The sequence below is a fragment of the Limanda limanda genome, chromosome 4 (genome assembly GCF_963576545.1).
Source record: "Limanda limanda chromosome 4, fLimLim1.1, whole genome shotgun sequence".
Taxonomy (NCBI): Eukaryota; Metazoa; Chordata; class Actinopteri; order Pleuronectiformes; family Pleuronectidae; genus Limanda; species Limanda limanda.
The window spans coordinates 19,843,487-19,863,427 of NC_083639.1; the positions used below are offsets into that span (position 1 = coordinate 19,843,487).

Here is a 19,941-nt window from a genome sequence, read left to right on the forward strand (position 1 = left end):
CATTAAGTGTATTGTGTTACTTCTACTCCTAATCTACGTCAAGCCATGAATCACTCGACAAGAAATTTCTGCACACCACTTGGAACTCCTTCAAACTCCTTAACTACCTCCCAGGTAGCTTCTCGTGAACGGCCCGGTCTTCAGATGAAGTAAAAGCAGAGTAAACCTGCACACAGTACACTTTCGGAATCAATATCAGTAAATCTAGGCATCACGACCCGTGAACAATGTGCTGACTGCAGGGCTTTGAACGTAAAAAAAAAAGGAATTCAGTTCAATGTGTGTGTTTATTCATTGGAATTCCCTGTGATGCTGTGGCTATAGAGCTTGCACTTAACACAGCACACATTTTGCAATAGAGTAAATATGTTGAACCAACCGTTTTAAGGAAGCTTAGCATCACCGTTGGCAGGATGTTCTGCTCATCTGTTGCTGCTGCTGCTCTGAGCCTCTGCTCTCTTTTTCTTGACTTGCTCGTGGGAGATAGTGTGGCAGCAGTATGTATACACTAAATATCAGCTCCTCAGTATCAGCCGCTAGCTGGCTCTTCGGCATTGTATCTTGGCTCTGCTTATTTCGGTTGAATGAATTATTAATGGTTCACGGATTTTCCACAACTTTCGGCCTGTTTTTTTTTTATTTGGCATCTCCTCATCTCCACTGCGCTCATTTCCCGTCCTTTTTTCCCCACAGCCAAACGGAGGAAGAAAACAGGAAATATTCTCCACTCTCTGGCAACTGGATGGGAAGAAGGAGAATCTTTGACCTTGGAAAATGAAGATGTTGTTGCCATGGGAACTGTTAATCCTTCTGTCACTCAAAGAGTGCCTGGCTGGTAAGAAGACAAGTCAAGTTGCCTTTCATGAAACACCTGATATGCACACATCTCTCAGGGGGGCTGGGTCGCTTCATTCACATGCATGTCTGTTATATGATGCCATATGAAATGATATTAGCAATATTATTATTGCAATCGTGGTCATTTAATACGGTGATGATTTACAAAAGCACATCAATAAAAACACAAACGAAAGAGCGACAACACAACCACAAAAGCCACACAATGGAAACACAATCACAATGGAAGTGAGTGAAAGCAGATGTTGTCAATAAAACGAGCAGTTACATTCTGTGTTCAAGTGAGCTGTCGTTTACAAAAACCCAGTCAAGCTCTATTCAGGCGTTCTTTCATGTTGGAGGCCTAAAGCTGTACTGTAACACCTTGGTTTTAACAAACAAAGGTTCACAAAATACATCCATGGCTTGTCAACCTATCATAACTCTTCTTGTTTCATTGTCACCACTTCCAAATTGGTTGTGTTTCTGTTGTGTGGCTTTTGCAGATCTGGTGTGACTTTTGTAGATGTGTTTTGTATGTACGTGTTTTTCCGTTGATGAGCTTGTGTGAGACGTCTCAGCCAATGTAGTCTAATCAGAGTGGTTTAGTTTTTGTTATTTTACAGGAGGAAGTTGTCACAAGGTAAAGTGATACTTCCTGGTGTCATAAGATGAACTGCTACATTTGGAGCTCACTTGTCAAACCAGAGTGTAAGTTCTCTTCTGATAAACGTGACTCACTGTTGGATTTACATCTAAAGAGAAGCTATTGTGTGGGAAAGATTTCACCCTCTATCTGCTCTTTTTTATGCCTCCCTGTTTTATTGTGTAATTTCCTTGCTTTATGTCCAACTGCTGCCACTTACATGAGATGTAACTCTTTTCTCAACCCTAATTTATGCTGTACTCCGCTCTCAGAAACACAGATCCACGGAATGGGAGGAAAGCAGAATAATATTTAACTTTAGTCCGTTAATACCTGTGTGAGCTACAGCTAAGGAGTTAAAACTTTGCTGAGTGCTTGCGCTTTATGTCTGGATTTGGGACCTGTGCCTCCAAAATAACTGAGTGAGATTAACATTGGAAGTCACATTTTGACGGATATTCAGTGTACGGAACTCAAGTGGTCAAAAACCTGCATGTAAATGTTTGTGTCTGTTAGCAAATGGAGTGGGGTCTATTGTATTGTTATTTATGATTTCATTTCCATTGATTTAGCATCTCATTTCAAGTCAGCAGTTTCTCTGAGGTATATCTCTGCAGTCTGCTAACACAGAGAAGACGATGAAGGGTAACGTGCATGGCATTGCACGCTGTCTTGTACATACATATGCCCGCTATTGAGCTCACTTTTGTATGCGTTCCCATGAAACCTAATTAAGTGTAATTTGTGTGTGTGTGGGTGTGTGTGTGTGTGTGTGTGTGTGTGTCAGTGGTCAGTCCAGTTGGTGTGTTTATAGGCTCGTTTACGCACAAACCATCCGATCATTTCCCAGGTGAAATAGCCCGGCTATTAAAGGTTCATTAATTTGTTTAATTTAAAGGACACTGCAACCGAGGTAAAAATGAAGCGCCCCCCTTCCCTCAGAGGCTGGAAAAGCAAGGCCCTTACCTGAGGCAAAGACTCCCACTCTCATTAGGATGATGATGATGATGATGATGATGATGATGATGATGATGATGATGATGATGATGATGATGATGATGATGATGATGATGATGATGATGATGATAAGGGAGGCAAGCAGTCTTTGTCCTAGTCAAGGTTAGAGATGTGTATGGAAGAAAAAAAAGAGCCTTCCATCCTTTCAAGTGCACAAAAAGAGAAATGAGCAATTTTTTAAGAGTACCACTGGTGTGCAGCCTGGTGGGTGACACGTGGTGCCAGAGGAAAGGGAGGCAGGGCACCAGTGTGTGTGTGTGTGTGTGTGTGGGTGCGCTCTCTATCGAAAAAATGCTAGATTTCACAGGAGTAATTAGTGCAACACTGTTTAATTACTCCTGTGTATTGATAGTGTGGCTGGAGCTAACCGGAACAACAGGCCCCACGGAGCAGACACACACAGACACACACACACACACACACGCCCAAACCTGCATATAGACAACAGCTTTACTGTCTCCTCTAATAATGCCATTATAACCAGAGACAGGCCATGCTCTGAGTATTGCAACGCTCATGTAAACACCCTAACCAAGTTATCCGACTTTTGTTAAGATCCTAATGAAATAAAGTGTAAATCAATTAACCAGCTCATGTACTTACCAATATGCCTTTATACCCCTGACATAATTCAGAAAAGGGTTTATTCAACAATGCATCAATGACGACTTCATGTTTCCCCTGTGACTGCACTTCCAGTGTAACAGTAACTTGAGTTATTGTGAACTGTGTACTCATCTGGATAGCTGCACTATAACAGTGACTGTACATGTAAGTGCTGTGACTGAATGAGGCCAGCATAGTAAAAGACAACCTCATGACTCATATGCCGCAGACTGCGTATGGAATACACCAGTTGGCCGATATACCACAGGGTTATCTTTAGTTAATTGCTCTCTCATCACCGTTGCAATATCTGCCGTGTGACATGTGCACGAGAGGGTTGATTAAATGCAGAATCCTCTCAAACAGCCCCGTTGGCAGCTAATTATATGGTTGTAGAGTTTATATACAGCTTTCCCAAGCGCTCCTTCATTTATTTTTTGCATTAATTCAGTGTCACTGTCTCTGCGCCATTGTACAGCTAATGTGTTTCTGGTTTTTTTTTTCAACCCAGAGAATACACGCCACGGTCCGGTCTTTACCCAGGAGCCCAGTGACAGTGTTTTCCCCCTGAGCACTGATGATAAGCAGGTGTTTATTAACTGCAAAGCAAAAGGAAACCCACCTCCTCATTACAGGTAATTGTAATGACTGTCTATGGTGAGCCGGAGTGGCGCATCTTCTAATGTGTGGTGCAGTGCAACACTGAGCTGTTTCTGTTCACGAGTTGTTTGACTGTATTTGCTGGGTGAAAGTCATTCCTAACTCATAAGGAGGTTAAATGTTTAACCTTGTGTTCTTGTGGTCTTCCAAACGATTATTTTCACTTTTCTGCATCCACAGGTGGAAGGTGGACGGCAGAGAAATAGACACAGATCGATCCGATCCAAACTTCAGCCTAGTCGAGGGAAACCTGTTGATCTATAACCCCCATGTGATCAACCATGGAGGCGTGTATCAGTGCATCGCCACCAACACATTTGGGACCATTGTCAGCAGGGAGGCAAAAGTCCAGTTTGCATGTGAGTTGATATTTCATTCAGATTTTGGTGTATATTTGTGACAGACATAAAGTAGTGCCTTTTTCGTTCGATTTGTCGTAATATGATGAATGACCTCATGGTTGAATGCACTTATTGTAAGTCGCTTTGGATAAATGTCAGAATTTACTCTTATGGACGGTCATATCCCTTATCAGCTGGCCAATTCAACATTCAGATGAAATGGTCTGTAAAATATTAAAATATTGGCAGAGAAATAAGCTCTGGGAATTTCACCGTCTTCTAAAGGAGCTGCGTCTGGATGACTGCAGGTTCCAGCACTACCTGATCAGTGGCCAGTTTGATCAGCGTTGCTCATTTCAGTACCTGTCTCCAGTGAGTTTTACTCCCAGCACTAATTGGTTTTTGCAACATTGTGCCGAACTGTACGTGCAATATTTGAACTCGAGCTAGGTAAGCTCATTTTAATTGTTTGTAATCTCACTGCGTGAAAACATTGGCTGTGCATTTGGTGTGAACGCACCGTATCTCAGATACTCAACACAAACTACTGAAGAAATGCCAGGTATGGTATAGCAGCCAGGATCTTAAGTATCTCTGCAAATGCTTGATTATTACAACGTTTGCTGCACTAATAATTGTCTCCAGAGGAAGTATGCAGGGGACTTTGGTGGTGCCTTGACTCTGTATGTAGCTATCTAAACAGTGATGTCTTCATGTAAATTAGTTCATGGCAGGATACCTCTGAAACTATACAACAAGCAGCATTCATTGTAATTCATTAGGTGCTTCTTTTAAACTTATCCGTCATAAATAAGTTTCAAAGCATAATTTATCCCGTGAATTTGAAACCCGACTAAGTCACATGTGTAATTCAATTTAAACAATCTTACATTTGCTTTTTCTTCCTATTTGAACCACATTTGACACATTTTAGTGCTAATAATAAAAGAATAATAAAACACCAACAAGTAACCTCAGAGATTTCCATGGCTCCCCTCCTTGCAAATTTTCCAGCCATACACTTTTATTTCTATGGCCCCCAAATAACAACACACATTATCTCAAGGTACTTTTCATTGTAAGCTTGAGACTTAACCAACATTTCAGAAACCCTACAGTTCCCATAATGAGCCAAAATATCTTAGAGATGTAACGTCTTCATTCACGTCAGAGGCACCAGTCGAACGCTGCAGGAAGGAGGACGGCACTGTGTGTGTTGATTTTGAGGGCAGTCTTAATCAAAGTGAGTTTTTCTTTGACCACTGCTGATATTTGTTTGATCCCTCCTGGGACTTGGCTGGTATTTCAAAGACATTTGACTGAAATACCCCTCAACTGCTTTTCTGTTCCTCACAGCAAGCACAGCAGCATTTAATTAAAGGTGGAAGTTATTGCTTAAGCTCAATGTGAGCACCCTCCGCCTGATCTCCTGCGCACGTTGTGATATTAACAGGGGGAATCTTGGCTTTCACTTGTAAGTGATGTGAATTATCCTGCAGAATGAAATGTCCTTCCCTGGATGTCACCTCTAGGTAAAAGTTATTACAGCTGTCAAACCCTGAAAAGTTGCAATTCTATATACTTTTTTAAAGTTACAATTTGTTTTATTTCATACTCAACAGTTCTGCAGAACTTCAGCAGGAAGTCGAGGAACACGGTGTCAGTGAGAGAGGGTCAAGCTGTGGTTCTGCTCTGCGGCCCTCCACCCCATTACGGAGGTACAGCACTCTGTCCTAACTCTTCTGCACTGTCTGCTGGGGTTTCATGCTCCTGCTGACCTCAGCAATCTCTACGCTTACTCACTCCTCTGCTTATTATATCCATGTACCACTGCTGTGTCTCTTTTGTTTTTCTGTCTTTTCTTTCTCCAACTCTGACACCCTGTTTTCCACTCACTCCTCTTTATCTGTCAGGCAGGGAACTTTTTACAACCATCCACCGCTCCATACCTGCTCAGACCCATTCCCTCACATCTGTAGTTCATTGCCTCACACTTCTTAACCTTGGGCTCACTTTTTCTCGGCCATATGATCTGTGACCACGCTGCCATCTATAAAGTCTCCAGTGCTCTACTTCCCCGACTGTTGTTTTTTCTTTTTTTCCCCCATCCTCGATGTGTGCAGGTTATCTGTGGGTAATAAAGGCTGCTGGTGGCTGCTGTGACTGGGAGAGCATTTATCCTGTGGCACAGCTGTGAGTCAGCTCATGTGTCTGTGTGCTGCTGATTAGCAGGCCCTCAAAGTGGTCGGCACTCCTGCAGCCATTCGGTGCCTACCAGCACAATTTCACGCCAGCACACCAGCCTTTCTCCGCTCTCTGTTTCCAGCTGAATCCCGTGGCCACGTGGGATTCCACACTTTAGCAATTTGCCCTCCAGCCTTCCCTCCATCCCCCTCTTAAAGCCGCCATCTCTTTATTTGCCCTCTTTAAACAGAGCATAGTCACACGTTTGATGGGATTTGCCCGAGATGTCAATGGTAGCTCGAGGTATGTTAAAATTGAAAAGCGGTGAGGAGTTGTGTGTTATTTTTGTTTTAGGTTTGAATTATGTCAAATCTTCTTTAATGCTTGTCGATGCATCACTTAAGTAATACAGTGATGCACCTTATTAAAAGAGGAATAATCTGTCGCATCTTTGAGCAATCAATAGGTAAGTGGTCTAAAAGGAGCCGAGCTGAGAATAAAACTGTCAGAGGACACAAGATTATGTGCCTGCAAGTCCTCTGTTGCTGTGAGACCGGAGCTCTTTAACACACCCAGTCTCTGATAGTCCCTAATCATGAAAGGTCTGTCAGTAGCTGCCTCGACTTTCCCTGTAATGATTTTAATTCAGTGTTTTCCCTCAAGGAAGTGAGTGTGACTTTTTGACGTCCGCACAGTCAAAGGGGCTGACTGCCGATTGTGTTGTCTGATATCAGAGGGCTGCACTAACAGTCAAGTTCATTCTACAATCCCTGCAGACATCTCTCGCTCGCTCTCTTACTGTCTGTCTGTGTGTGTGTGTGTGTGTGTGTGTGTGTGTGTGTGTGTGTGTGTGTGTTTTACACTTGTACTCTGACACAAATCTTTCTTGTTACTATGACAAGAGTTTGAGATCCACTATGAAACAAATTTTCCCTGTAAAAATATGAAAAGAGACACTAATGCACACACATTACGGACTAATAAGCAACCATTTGACCTTGTTAGCTAGTGTCCTTTGTGAATTTCATCTTTGCCCCCTTATTGAAAGAAAAACAACTTTGAAAAGACCTTCATTCAAATAGCAGGACATGTTGTTTCAGTCACCTTTGAAACAATACAGAAAACAGAACACTATAATGTACACTTCTTGACTCCTTGTTAAATAACACATCACTGCAAGAGAATGTATTTTACTCAGGATAGAAAGGATTGAACAGTACTGGAGAGTTATCACGAAGACGATCATTCTTTTGCTTTCTGATGATGAAAAACAACACAATTATTTGCTCTAAATTACCCAGTACTCTATTGCACACACAGTATATGATTGCTTGAAGAACATGTTGCATTGTCATGCTGCAATAGTTGAGACAGGTTCAACTTCTAGACTCGACGACCCTGCATTCTTTTGCCCGCGCCCCCTGTGTCTACACACACAGCGTTCCAATTCAAAAGAGTGAGCTGACTGCATTATACCTCACTGCGCTGCTGTCTGTCTGAACTTGACCTCAGCCCATCTCTCAATACGTCCAGACTTAAATAGACTTCAATACTCTGTCTGTGGCACTCAGGCTCCAACCAGCTCAGTCCTGTTGAAGGTGGAACCTTGAGAAAACAGATCACAACTTTGTTGGTTGCTTTTTGTCATGAATTCTTTTAGGTTATTTGACTCAATTTGAGGGATTAACAGCATAATTGCAAAGATATTCCATCATCTGGTGTTTTGCTGGTGGTGTTGAGAAGGCTATCTACCACCTCACCACATGTGTAACCACATAGGACCCCTAGACATTGACCAAGAGCCTATAACAGGACCACCAAACCCTCAAGAAGACCCTTAGCAAATCCAAGAGGACTCATAAAAATTCCTTATTGGCCCTACAACTGTCTAACACCCCTCTGAATCATGTTATTAACCACTGAAACTTCCAATATTACATGTAGAACATTTCCAATGACCTTTACTACCTTCAAGGAGCCGCTAGAAACTCCCAGAGTAGCCCTGAAACTCCATCTCTTCTTCTTCAAAGACCTCTATAACCTCCTGAAGGACCACTAAAAACTTCTCCTTGGAAAACCAAACCGAAAAAACTAAAGAACCTCTCTATTGGCCACCTACATCTTCTAGACAACCCCTTCAACGACCCAAAAGATCTCTAGAACCTTCTCATTAACTACTTGGCCCATGTGAATGACTCCTTGAATATTCTGTCCATAACGTACTGACAGGGTGAATGAGATTAAATTGACATTTAATGTGTAAAGCCTTATTTGTCACTAAGTGAACAGCAGTCTGTGGGTTGGCTGTGATAGAAATGGTCAGATTTAAAGACTGAATCTTTATGGCCAGACATCTTCGTTTGAGCATCTCCAAAATGGCAAGCCTTGTCGTCTGAGAAGTGACAAGCTGTGGACTGGTGACACGATGTTCAGGGATGATCTGGAACACGCCTGATCCATTGCAGCTCCAGCTCGTGACTTAGAGTACTTAAAAGGATGTGCTGCTAACACCTTGATGCCTAGCGGCACTTTCAGAGGTCTCGTAGAGTCCATGCCTCAGCAGGTCGGAAAGGTTTCACTGGCAAGTACCAGCAACTTATGAGGCAGGGGTGTTCATAACGTTTTGCCTCATAAGTGTTTATACTTTTCATTAACTGATCCTTTGTCCTTGTTGCAATGTTTATTGCTTGGTATAGGTCAGAATGCTATTTTGCTGAGCGTTACATTAGCCAGACTTGGCAACACAGGCAGTATTTTATTGGATCAATTAAACAGTTGTTTTGTTTTTTCATGAGATTTATTGACACAAGGAATATATAGAATATCACCAGCCTCATCCTTTAATGTCATCTTATATCTATATTTCTGGCAGGGAAATAGAATTTCAATATGTAATCATATATTTCCTCTATATGTATTACAGGTCTTGCTGTACTGGAAGTACAGTTTTATATCTCTTTTTATATCTCAATATCCACACTTCATGGCCTATTCTTTATTTGTTTGTTCAGAGATCAAATATTCATGGATTTTCAACGGACAACGCAGCTTCCTGCAGCAAGACGCTCGCCGCTTTGTCTCTCAGAGGACGGGCAACTTGTACATAGCCAAAGTCGAAGCCTCGGACGCTGGGAACTACACGTGCGCGGTGAGAAACATGATGACCAATGCGACAGTGCTCAGCTCCCCAACCCCGGTGGTGGTGAGGAGGGACGGTAAGCATCCTCAGTTCTCCTCTGCTGCCTCCTGGTTATCTTGCGCACTGAACTGACACACACTGTCGGAGGGAGGGCGAGCCTGGGAGATAAATCGCTTGTCTTGAGCGTGACACTGTTTTTGCTTTTGCTTACGAGCAAGGCTTTTGCACCATCCCAGAGCCTCTGAACTATAGAGGGCTATGCATGCGAGAAACCCTGTCTGTCTGCATGAAGGCACATATTTACATAACCAGAAATGTAGTCTGAACTGACAAAAATACAGGCAGGCACAGACACATATACACAAAGAAAAGAGATTGCCATACTAAACCTCATCAGGACCGTTTATGTGTACCACTTCACATTTCAGCTGAGACAGATATGCAATCCAAACGCATCCATCCGCTAAGCCAAATGCTGTTGTGTACGGCGTCATCACGGGCGCTCGCTCTCTGCCAGTGTCATCTGCACCTTGGCTCTTAGATCCTATATGAATTACAGGAAACAGCATGCCCATGTTTTGTGTTTTGACTGATGTGATTTGCTTTAATCCGTCATGCAGTGGTGATGGGTGAATACGAGCCAAAGATGGAGGTTCAGTTTCCTGACGACTTACATGTCTCTAAAGGATCCTCTGTGAAGCTGGAGTGCTTTGCCTTAGGAAAGTAAGTGTCAGAAACATTAGCACGCTGCAGCTCTACCCCTCAAATTGCATTTTGAAACTTGTGAAGAGGCCAGACTATTACAACAAACAGACTGACAAACATGGCAGCGGTCCTTCTGGTCAGCGTGAGTGGGAGCATGTGGCCAGCCTGACCTTTTGTGTGTGTGTGTGTGTGACCTCTGCAGCCCCGTGCCTTCCATCTCATGGAGAAGAGCTGATGGAAATCCACTCCCTGGCAAGATTAAAATCAATCACGCCATTGGGGTTCTGGAAATTCCGTATTTTCGCCCGGAGGACGCCGGTGTGTATGAGTGCGAAGCCGAAAACAGCAGAGGACGAAATGTTGCCAGAGGGCAACTGATATTCCACAGTAAGAGCCATGTAAACATTTGCTTTCTGGGTCTAAAAAAAAGTACTATCTCATATCCTGCACTTCAGTATTTCAGAGTTTTGCATTTGTTGTTAAGTGTCTTTTAAGTGTTTTATTATTTGTTCTATTCAAAGTGATTGGGTTATTTTCTCAGTATAAAATAGCGTTAAAATGTCAAGATAATTGGGGCTTTATTGGTGCCTCTTAGCTCTGCTTCTAGTGGTTGTGACATTAAAGAACTCCCCTGGCATACTTAGTATAATCTTTTGGTAGAAAATGAGATTGCTCACACGTCAGCATTGGCCTAACACATCTGTAGAATCAGAAGGAAGCGGATGTCAAGCTGAGAGCTTTGAAATGAGTTGTATTTGTAAGTTGTCAGAAAGCCAGAAAATACTGTCCAAGTCAGTGAACATTCTTCTGTTGGCAGAAAAGAGTGAGACTGTTCCTGTCTACTGTGGCTTATGTGTTGATAGAGAACTAAAAATACTAATATCAGCCTGTAAATGAGGTTAAGAATTTCTGGTGTTTGATAAGAAGTCACAAGGTCTAATTCATGTGCTGTTAAAATTAAACTGTAAATTGTTGTTGTTGAATAGTAAGTGCCTGAAGCAAATCTCATGCACAAAGACACTTCAGTGTTCTTTTCTTTATACATTCCATTATTGTATCCATTTATTTGTTCATTTGATGGCGACAGAACATATTAATGAAGTATCCTTAAGTATAGTAGTATAAAATACAAAACATAAATATGCTGAAGTTACCTAGGATGCCAACTTACATACTTAAGGAAAAACACAAGACTAAAACAGTTCAAGCAAGCAATTCAGACACCATCTACAAATACACAAATAGAGAAAAGCCTAAATAAATAACACTTATGTGGCCCAATTAAACGTGATCACAGTTCGGACATTCTGTTGTTGCAATCAAAAGACAGCAACCGTGCTAAATGAAATGTAAAGAATAAAAAAGGCAGAGACATAAATGTAAAGTGCTTTGACTCATGGAGGTTTGGTCCAGGCCAACGTGGACATGAATAAACTCTGTTAAAGCAAATACAAGGTCTATTACTCGCTAATACAGCAATATAATGTGTATATTTCTGTCATAAACTACTGCGTATATGAACTGTATGAGTCAGAATGGCTCCAATTGAATCTGTGACACATCTGGGATTACTGTGTGGCTGTACATGGCAGTTCTCTGTGAGCTCAGGGTCGTCGAGGAGCTGTCACATGTCAAAGGTGTTATTTAGATTTCCCTTGCACACTTTCTGCTGTTGCTCGTGTCCATAGGTTCAACATACATCACTCTCTATGGTTGTATGTGTCATGAGTGACATATTGGTCCCTATGGAAGATGATTTAATGGTTCATGTCAAGACAGGCCATGGTCACATGTGTAGCTCCGGATTTTCCTGCTCAGAGGCTGAACCCTCTCCTGGTGTTCTATGTAGGCATAAGAAAACAAATAAGTTTATAGTGCCTCACGAGCGATGTCTCATTTGATGGTTGTGTTACCTCAGAGAGCTATTTAAACTCTGCACATGTTTGCCTGTGTTGATCTCTTCTTGAATACATGCTGAGAATAAACATTGACTCAGCACTATTCAAGTGCCTCTACTGAGGATCATTGTCGATTGTGGCTGAAATGAACATTGCTCGCTGTGATTAATGGTCCTGAAAACACCTCACACCCAAGATGCACTGAGGGCGCATGTGGAAGTGTAAATGCAAATTTGATATCAATCCATATACGACTTGAATAGCAGTTATTAGAACGCATACTTCCATCAAGGCGCAACAGAGCCCTTAAATTCAATCAAGCTGTGTCAAATTACACACACTGATACATATTACTCCTCTAACCCGCCCTGATTTTTTCATCTAGATCCATGATTTATTCCCTGACCAATCCTTTCATCAAGTTTTGTGGTTATCTGTTCAGTGGTTTTCAAATCATCGAACTGGACTTTCCCCTGCCAAGGCCCAACAGTATTCTAATGAAATCACATTCAAAAACATCTGTTCGATCTACAAATGCCTTGATCACGTTCCTCTGTTCCTCTTTCAAAATGAATGCGCTGTCGATGTCTGCTGGAACAGACTCGATGGAAGCATCGACACATCTCAGCTCTGCAGGCAGCGCTCTCTGGTGACGTGGTTGATTACGTCACTGTAGATCATCTGTCAATCATCGTATAAAGCCAGCCCTGACGATTTGATTGGTCCGATCAGCTCCTGATCGGCCATAGTTTCTCCCCAACGGAGCGACTCCAGACCGAACTTCCCGAACAACAAATGTTGTGGGCGGGGCTAAGTTCGTCTGGCACCCAGGCTAAACAACAATAATAATTGCTTGCAAATTTTTCCAAACCAGCAGGGTAGCAGCAGCTCACATCCACGAGCCAGTGACTGCATAAAGTCAAACTAATGGCAGCTGTGGGTGGTGTAAAGAACAGACCATATGCAAAGGAAGTAAATCCATTAACACAGCAGCACACCATCTTCTATTCTTTAAGATGGATGGAGCAGACGGATCACACAGATTTCAATGTGGACACTGGAGATGCTAAGATACCAAGAGTTAATGTAATCAGGTTTCATCTGAATTGAAAATGCATTTTAATGCCAAGTGTAAATGACACAGATGACAGCCTCCAAAAGTAGATATCACCTACGGTAGATATAATTTTGTCTATATGATAACTGTAGATGGAGACATTTTTGTGAATCAACAGGTAACAGGTTGTTTGTCATTTTATTAGAATCTCATATTTGTGTTTAAAAAATAAGAACTGAATATAATTTATTTTATTCCACTTTTGTTGGTGTTTAGCTGAAGAGAAGATCTGTTCTCATCACCGTTTTCTTTCCCGTTTTGCATAATTTTGCCTAATTTAAGCATGTTCAAAGTCACTATGTAAATGTAGCAGTATTGCTAAAGCTTGTTCTAGCGTCTTCCTTCTGTATAATTTATTATTTTTTAAAGTTTATTATTTGTTTTAATGACATCATCTCTCACGCTGTTAGAGAACATAAGCGAAGCCCAGTGTTATTGGTTTTGAATATCGCCAGCCTGTGACACCCCCCCTGATAAAGTGACAATTAAGTCTTTACAAGCCAGCTCTGTTTCCATGTGAACCCCACTTGACTGCACTGTGCAAATTTAGCGCCCACAGACATGATGCCATAAAGACTCCAATGAATTGGTTAGCTAAAAATAAATTCATTAATATAAGCTAAACAGAAAGGAAACATTTCAGTAATAGGACACAAACAAATGAACAAGAAAAACTAAATAAGGAGGGGGCACAAGTTTTTTAATGGTTTTGCTCTCATTAAACTTGAACTTGACAATCAGTAATCTGTGAAATTTGGCAGCATGTACTGGTGGGATGTATCAACACTCAAACCACACATATCCCCACTCCTACATTCTGCCTGACTTGCTCCTCACTCCTCTCACCTCTGATTGTTTTAACAGTTTTGTTCTGTGAGGTTGTATTTTCTTTTGACTCACAGTTCACTTATCCTTGTTGCTTTCACAACCCAAGGAGCTCTGCAGATCATCCTGTATTGTAACTTAATGAGCACTTTTCTTTTCTTTTCTTTGTTATCTTTGAACCTGTTCATCTCAAATCCCACTGAAGTGTGCCGATTGCACAATGCTGCTGGAGGTCAGTCCCAGGCACTGACTGTGTAATGAGCTGCTGCCCAGCTAATTCAGGAGCTAATTACATGCAGCACCGGGATGCAAATTGAATGGAACAAGTGCTGCAAATTTGCCGTGGCCTTTCATGTATGTTAATCTGACCCAGAGTCCATCTGTCGAAACAGGACTGACATTCATGTAACAAGATAACACCCATGTTATCGCAAAATGCGCACTCACAAAAAAGGGATTTGGATTTAAACCACAGGAGATGCAATGAATTGCAATTCGATATTTTATTTCCTCAATAATGATTCATGTGCATTTCTTCTTCTCCACAGATGTTGAACATCTGCACTGGGTCCAGACACTAAAAGATGCTCATATGGCCATAGATGCTAATCTGCAATGGGAATGTAAAGCCACTGGTAAACCTAAGCCTGCATACAGATGGTTAAAGAATGGTCAGCCTCTACCAGCAGAGGTAAAACACCAGAAGAAACCCTAACGTATGATATTCATGTTAAAAACAATGGTGATTTTCAACACATTACATCTACTATTTAGACAATAATATCCCTCTGGCCTGATGTACAGGGGAGGATCCATGTGGAAGCTGGGAGACTGACCATATCCAGGATTAGTCTGTTGGACTCTGGCATGTATCAGTGTGTGTCAGAGAACGAACATGGAGCCGTCTACGCCAGCGCGGAGCTCAAGGTTGTAGGTAAGCAGTTTGTTTGCCTCGTATTATTTACAATGAGCTGTACCAGAGGCGAGGCAGAGGTACAGCCTGTGTACGTTGGGTTGTTAGTAGAAGAAAAGCTCAACCCTATCTCAATTTAAATGAATGAATGAAAACAGGCTTAAGCGGTTCCTCAGTGAGCCGTGGCCTTGCTCTTTCATTTCCATAATTATTTCATACAGTTAAGCCGGTCTGGTGTGGAAATATAATTTCTGTAATTGCCGCCGATGCACTTGACATTTTTGGCTGATGCTCAGCTGTTCCCTAAAATGGCCTCAACGTGGGCTCTGCTCCTCAGCCTCCCCGCCTGACTTCACCCGGCGCCCCGTGAAGAAGTCCACGGTGATCCAGAGGGGGGGCGAGGTTGTCTATGAGTGTCGCCCCCACGCTTCCCCCAGGGCCACAATCTCTTGGTGGAGAGGGGGCGAGCTGCTGAAGGACGGCAGGAGGTAAGGTACTGTGCTGTATGCACCACCGCTCATGCCACTGATGGCCACTGATGGTTTATTCTTGTGGTCATGTTCATTTCTGGGACTCATTATTATGTATTACTTCTGCTTGAGGGGACCCTAGAAGTCAGGGTCGCATGAAACAGCTTTTTTTTGGTTCAAGAAAGTTTTTCTTCTTTCTTCAGATGGACACCTTATTCTTTACATGGATTTATATGTCAGTGTTCTGCTTTGAGTGATGTCTTTTTAAGTGGATGTAAGAGCGAGGTCAGGATCCCGAGTCCATCAGTTCTTCATATCGAGACCAATATATGATTTGGTTTTTTTAAAGCGTCCCACACTTTCTAAGCTCTTGAAGGCAGTCAAAGTGCTGGATGAAGGGCAAACACCATGTAAAGATGCTGTTTGTGTGCAAACCACAGAGGAAAAACAATCTTCTACAGACTTTCAGTGAAAGTCTTCCTCTGACTACATGACAGGCCACACCGTGTGAGGATTCAAGGTCTGAGGCAAACACCTACGAACTACAAAGAAACAGCTTGTTGTTGCACTACGCCTACGCAAAAGCTAATGCAAACAATAACAGCCGGTTGGAGCACAGTATGAGAGCTGCTTCTATTGGGTGTTGGGTGGAAATGAAAGGGAGGTAAATGTTATTGTATAAGTTCAGAGAAACAAGGGCTGGGCTTGGCTACTGTGAAAAAGATCCAACAAGCAAAAAATAATTGCCCGAAATTTTCCAGCAGAACCTAGATTGAAAAGTTGCAAATGATATGCCAAGGCTTTTTTTCACATTTATTTGCATTGCTGAGTAATCCTATCTTCTTGGCCTGTGTTCCTAAAATCATTTCAGGAAGGATCAATGTTACATTTCTGGGGTGACTCCAGTAGAGCTGCTGATGACCCATCTTGTCTCTCTTGCTGGAGTGTCGGAAAAGCCACGAGCTATGGGTTAAAACATTATAACCATCAGTACCCATTAATGTGGGTGCAAATGTTAATCCCAGTACTGACATGCTGGTTTAAGCGTATTGACACGAAACTGGATCATTTAGATATTTGTTAAGGGAAAGAATGACATTGTTGGCAACCTGGCATTTCCCCCCTTAAAGCTGTTGTTCAGCACTTTATAAGAGATGCAAATGAAAGCTTGTCTTTTGTGCGAAACACCATCAGGACGCCTCGTCAGCCTGGAAACGTAAAATGGACTTAATTGCATCAATTTTCTGAGAGAGCCTTGGCTCTTTGTTCCGTTTGGGCGGCAACTTAAGTGAGTTACAAAAACGTTCCATAGGAGAGATTTTCAAATAAAGAGCGAGGGCGAGGAAAAAGAGAAGTCTGACTTCAGTCAGTCTCTCTCAAGAACGATGTTGCTTCTGAAACTTGTTGATTTTATTTTCTCTCCAATACTGATTTCAACATCCGTTTTTTTATCTCTCTTATCTTTTTTCTGTGTGTGTTTGGGGTATGCCGAATGAAAACATTTTGTCCACCGTGTATGAAATCTAACAATTCTGAGAACATGCCATAGAAAAACCAGGAATACATTCAAATGGTTCTGCTTTCAAAAGCACAGTCATGTGCATCGGTAAATAAATGGTTGCTAGAATGCCTATGTTGAGCAGCAGCAACTTGCACTTTAGTACAGAGTTACAACCATCCGCCTCAGTTTTGGAATTGGAATTGGCTTCAGCCCGAAGTGAACATTGAGTCAAAGAGCAGAGGAGTGAGAAGTTGTTTTTCTTTCGCTCCATTTCTTAGATCTTTTCACAGGCCTTCTGTCTGTCAGAGGATTTATTTTCAAAATGCTGCTGTTGATTTTCGAAAGCACCGGAAGGTTTTAGGACTGAAAATGCATTTCTGATCTGCTGACTGCCTGGGACAGGTCTGCTGTTCTGTCCCCCAGAGTCAAAGCTGAACATGGGAAAGCTGCATCTAGTTTTTATGTTCCACAAGTGTGGAACAAACTCCCAGAGAACTGCAGACCTGATGCAAATATCACTTATTTTTAAATCAAGGCTCAAGTGTTGCTTTGTTAAAACAAACAAATAACCAAAACAAATATTCTCTTTAGTTTTTTCTGTTGTTTTTTTTAATATATCTAAGCAGTCAAATGTCATGGAAGTGTCAGAATGACTTTTTTCTTTATCCCAATCGTAAAATACAGCTTACAGGCTGAAGGCTGCTTTACAAAACTAATGTTGTTTATTTTGCTGTATTATTGCATCTCTTCATTGTCTACATGGATCATCAATTTGTGAGGCGGCTAATGCTTTAACCTCATGTCAGTGACAACAGAACATGAGGACGTGTGTACATCCTTTCACTGTATCATCCAAGGTTAAAACTGGAGTTTAATCCATCCACCTAAAGGTACAGACTCACGCAACTTCACAACCCCTTGTTTGTCTCAACACAGGAATTACCGTGGTAACTGAACTCTCGAAGTGAGTTTTGAAAATTAGGAGAACTGTTGGAGTCTGAAAGTTTCTGCTGAATGTCTGACAATTAAGCTTCACAAAAGAAATCGACAAATGACACATTTTGTGCCTTGATATTTCAATTTGAGTTTGTTTCCTGAGTTCAGATGCTTATGGTGCATCTTTAAGGTTTACTGGAAATTGAGGAAGAAAAACCAGAGTGGCTCTTTTTAAAATACCTTTTTTATTCCCAGCAGCAGCAAAAAGAAGATCGGTGAAGCAGCCTTTGTCAATTATGCCCCCAAACTATGGAACACACTACTGATAGATATAAGGAAAGCCAGCCCGGTAGATATTTTCAATAGAAAGCTTAAAACATATCTCAACACCCGAGCGTTTACATAGCTTTCCCCTGTACTATTTTTATATGCTATACTTTCTTATGCCATGTTTTTATTGATAAGCACTTTTAGCTGTCCTAACAGTTATTCCATAGTAACTGATCCGACTTCATTTACTGTACTTTGATTCTATACTGACTCTGGCTCAAAGCTAAATTTGAGTGGTTACAGCTGCTAAGGAAGTCAAGGGAAAAAACCCTCAAGTTGTTGTTATTATCAAGTGGTTTTAATAATGTGTAGATGCATTCTGTTACGTTCATGTGGTGCAATTACTTATTTAGCTTTGCTTTAAAGCGCTTTGTGCTGCAAGATGGTATGCAAGGTGCGATACAATTAACGCTTATTTAAATGGTTAATCTTTTGCACATAACTTACAGAATATTGTATGCTGACTTCTAGTTTCACTTTGCATACTGCTACTATGTGAAATGAAGTCCATAGATGCTTTCTCTCCTTTTTTATATTACCTTTCTAATTTCCATTTGTGCTCATGCTGGGATCAGTATGTACAGGCAGCTTTCCATAGACGCTTCGTAACTCACAGGACCTGCCTCAACATGCGACCGGAGGGATTGATTAGTTTTCATGTTTTCCATTGAGTGGTCATGAGGAAAGGGAGAAAAAAAAATTACCCATGCATTACCCAGGCAGCGCATTTGGACGAGAATAGAAAATTCACAGCATGGAACAGAGTTTGTCTACAAAGCAGATAGTTCTTTACCTTTCTATTTGTTTTGCAGCTCATTGCCCCTCAGGTCATGTTCTCAGTGCGCCTCCATCACTCAGCGTTTGATATGTTTGTCAATAAATCACTGCAAAGCACCCCCGTGTCAGACATGCTCTCTGGGTCTCAGCTCAGCCCAAGTGAATACATATTTATTCTCGGGAACCAGTATGAAATTGTTTGTGTGTTGTGTTTTTTTTTTGTGGTCGAGCTTGCCGCTCACAGTATTTCTGTTTGATTTATTGAAGCCAAAGGTCACAACAGGAGAGCATTATCTGCCTCGGTTATGCATATGTTTACATGCTCTCCCGCTTGTCTGTTCAGAGCTGAGGCGCCGAAAGAAGTACACCAGGCTTAAATGTGAAGTTTTATGAAAGAGGGTGTAATATCCAGTGGAGATGTACTACTCTCACTTTTTCTGTCTCAGTTTCTTGTTGTTTGTCTTACATAAGAGCTGAGTTGATACAATTTTGAGACACTTGTCTTGTTGAGTCTTCTTCGATGACTCAAGTGCACTCAGGAATAGCGATGTGACAAACAACAACAAATGGGGTGGTGGTGAAAGCCCTCTTTACTTTTTATTTTCCTGATTTGCCTCTCGGGGCTCATACATGTTGTGGCCAGTGGTTTCACAGACTACTCCAGTAGTAGACTATCAAAACCATTAGTTGACACTTGCATTGCTGTAGACTATTTCAGCTGTGGGTTTAGCAGGGTGCAGCAGGGGGCGCTGATGTAATCGACACGTGTTAGCTGTCATGTGTGATTGACAACAATGACAACAAGACCAAAGCTACGTGTAACCGCATAAATCTACAATCGATTACAGCTCATGCTATAGCAACAGCAAAGAAAAGGAACCAACAGAAATAAACTAAACGTCCTATCACTGACCACCAGACGTCATATCGAGGCAGATGGCCGCCCATATTGAGTCTGGTTCTGCTCGAGGTTTCCCTCAGTTAATGAGAACGTTTTTTCACCGTCGCCAAACGTCTGCTCATTGTGAGAACATTTGAG

General features: G+C 41.8%; 1 protein-coding gene across 1 annotated transcript in view; it reads left to right on the forward strand.

The window, feature by feature from the left end:
* The first annotated feature begins 780 nt into the window (after positions 1–780).
* Positions 781–19,941, forward strand: part of LOC133000246 (contactin-4) — a 44,325-nt gene continuing 25,164 nt past the window's right edge. Inside the window, exons 1-10 of the mRNA XM_061070130.1 lie at positions 781–847; positions 3,618–3,741; positions 3,947–4,125; positions 5,730–5,825; positions 9,303–9,506; positions 10,051–10,153; positions 10,338–10,522; positions 14,524–14,666; positions 14,780–14,909; positions 15,226–15,376. Coding sequence (XP_060926113.1) covers positions 781–847; positions 3,618–3,741; positions 3,947–4,125; positions 5,730–5,825; positions 9,303–9,506; positions 10,051–10,153; positions 10,338–10,522; positions 14,524–14,666; positions 14,780–14,909; positions 15,226–15,376 — 1,382 coding nt within the window. The remainder of the gene's footprint in view (positions 848–3,617; positions 3,742–3,946; positions 4,126–5,729; positions 5,826–9,302; positions 9,507–10,050; positions 10,154–10,337; positions 10,523–14,523; positions 14,667–14,779; positions 14,910–15,225; positions 15,377–19,941) is intronic.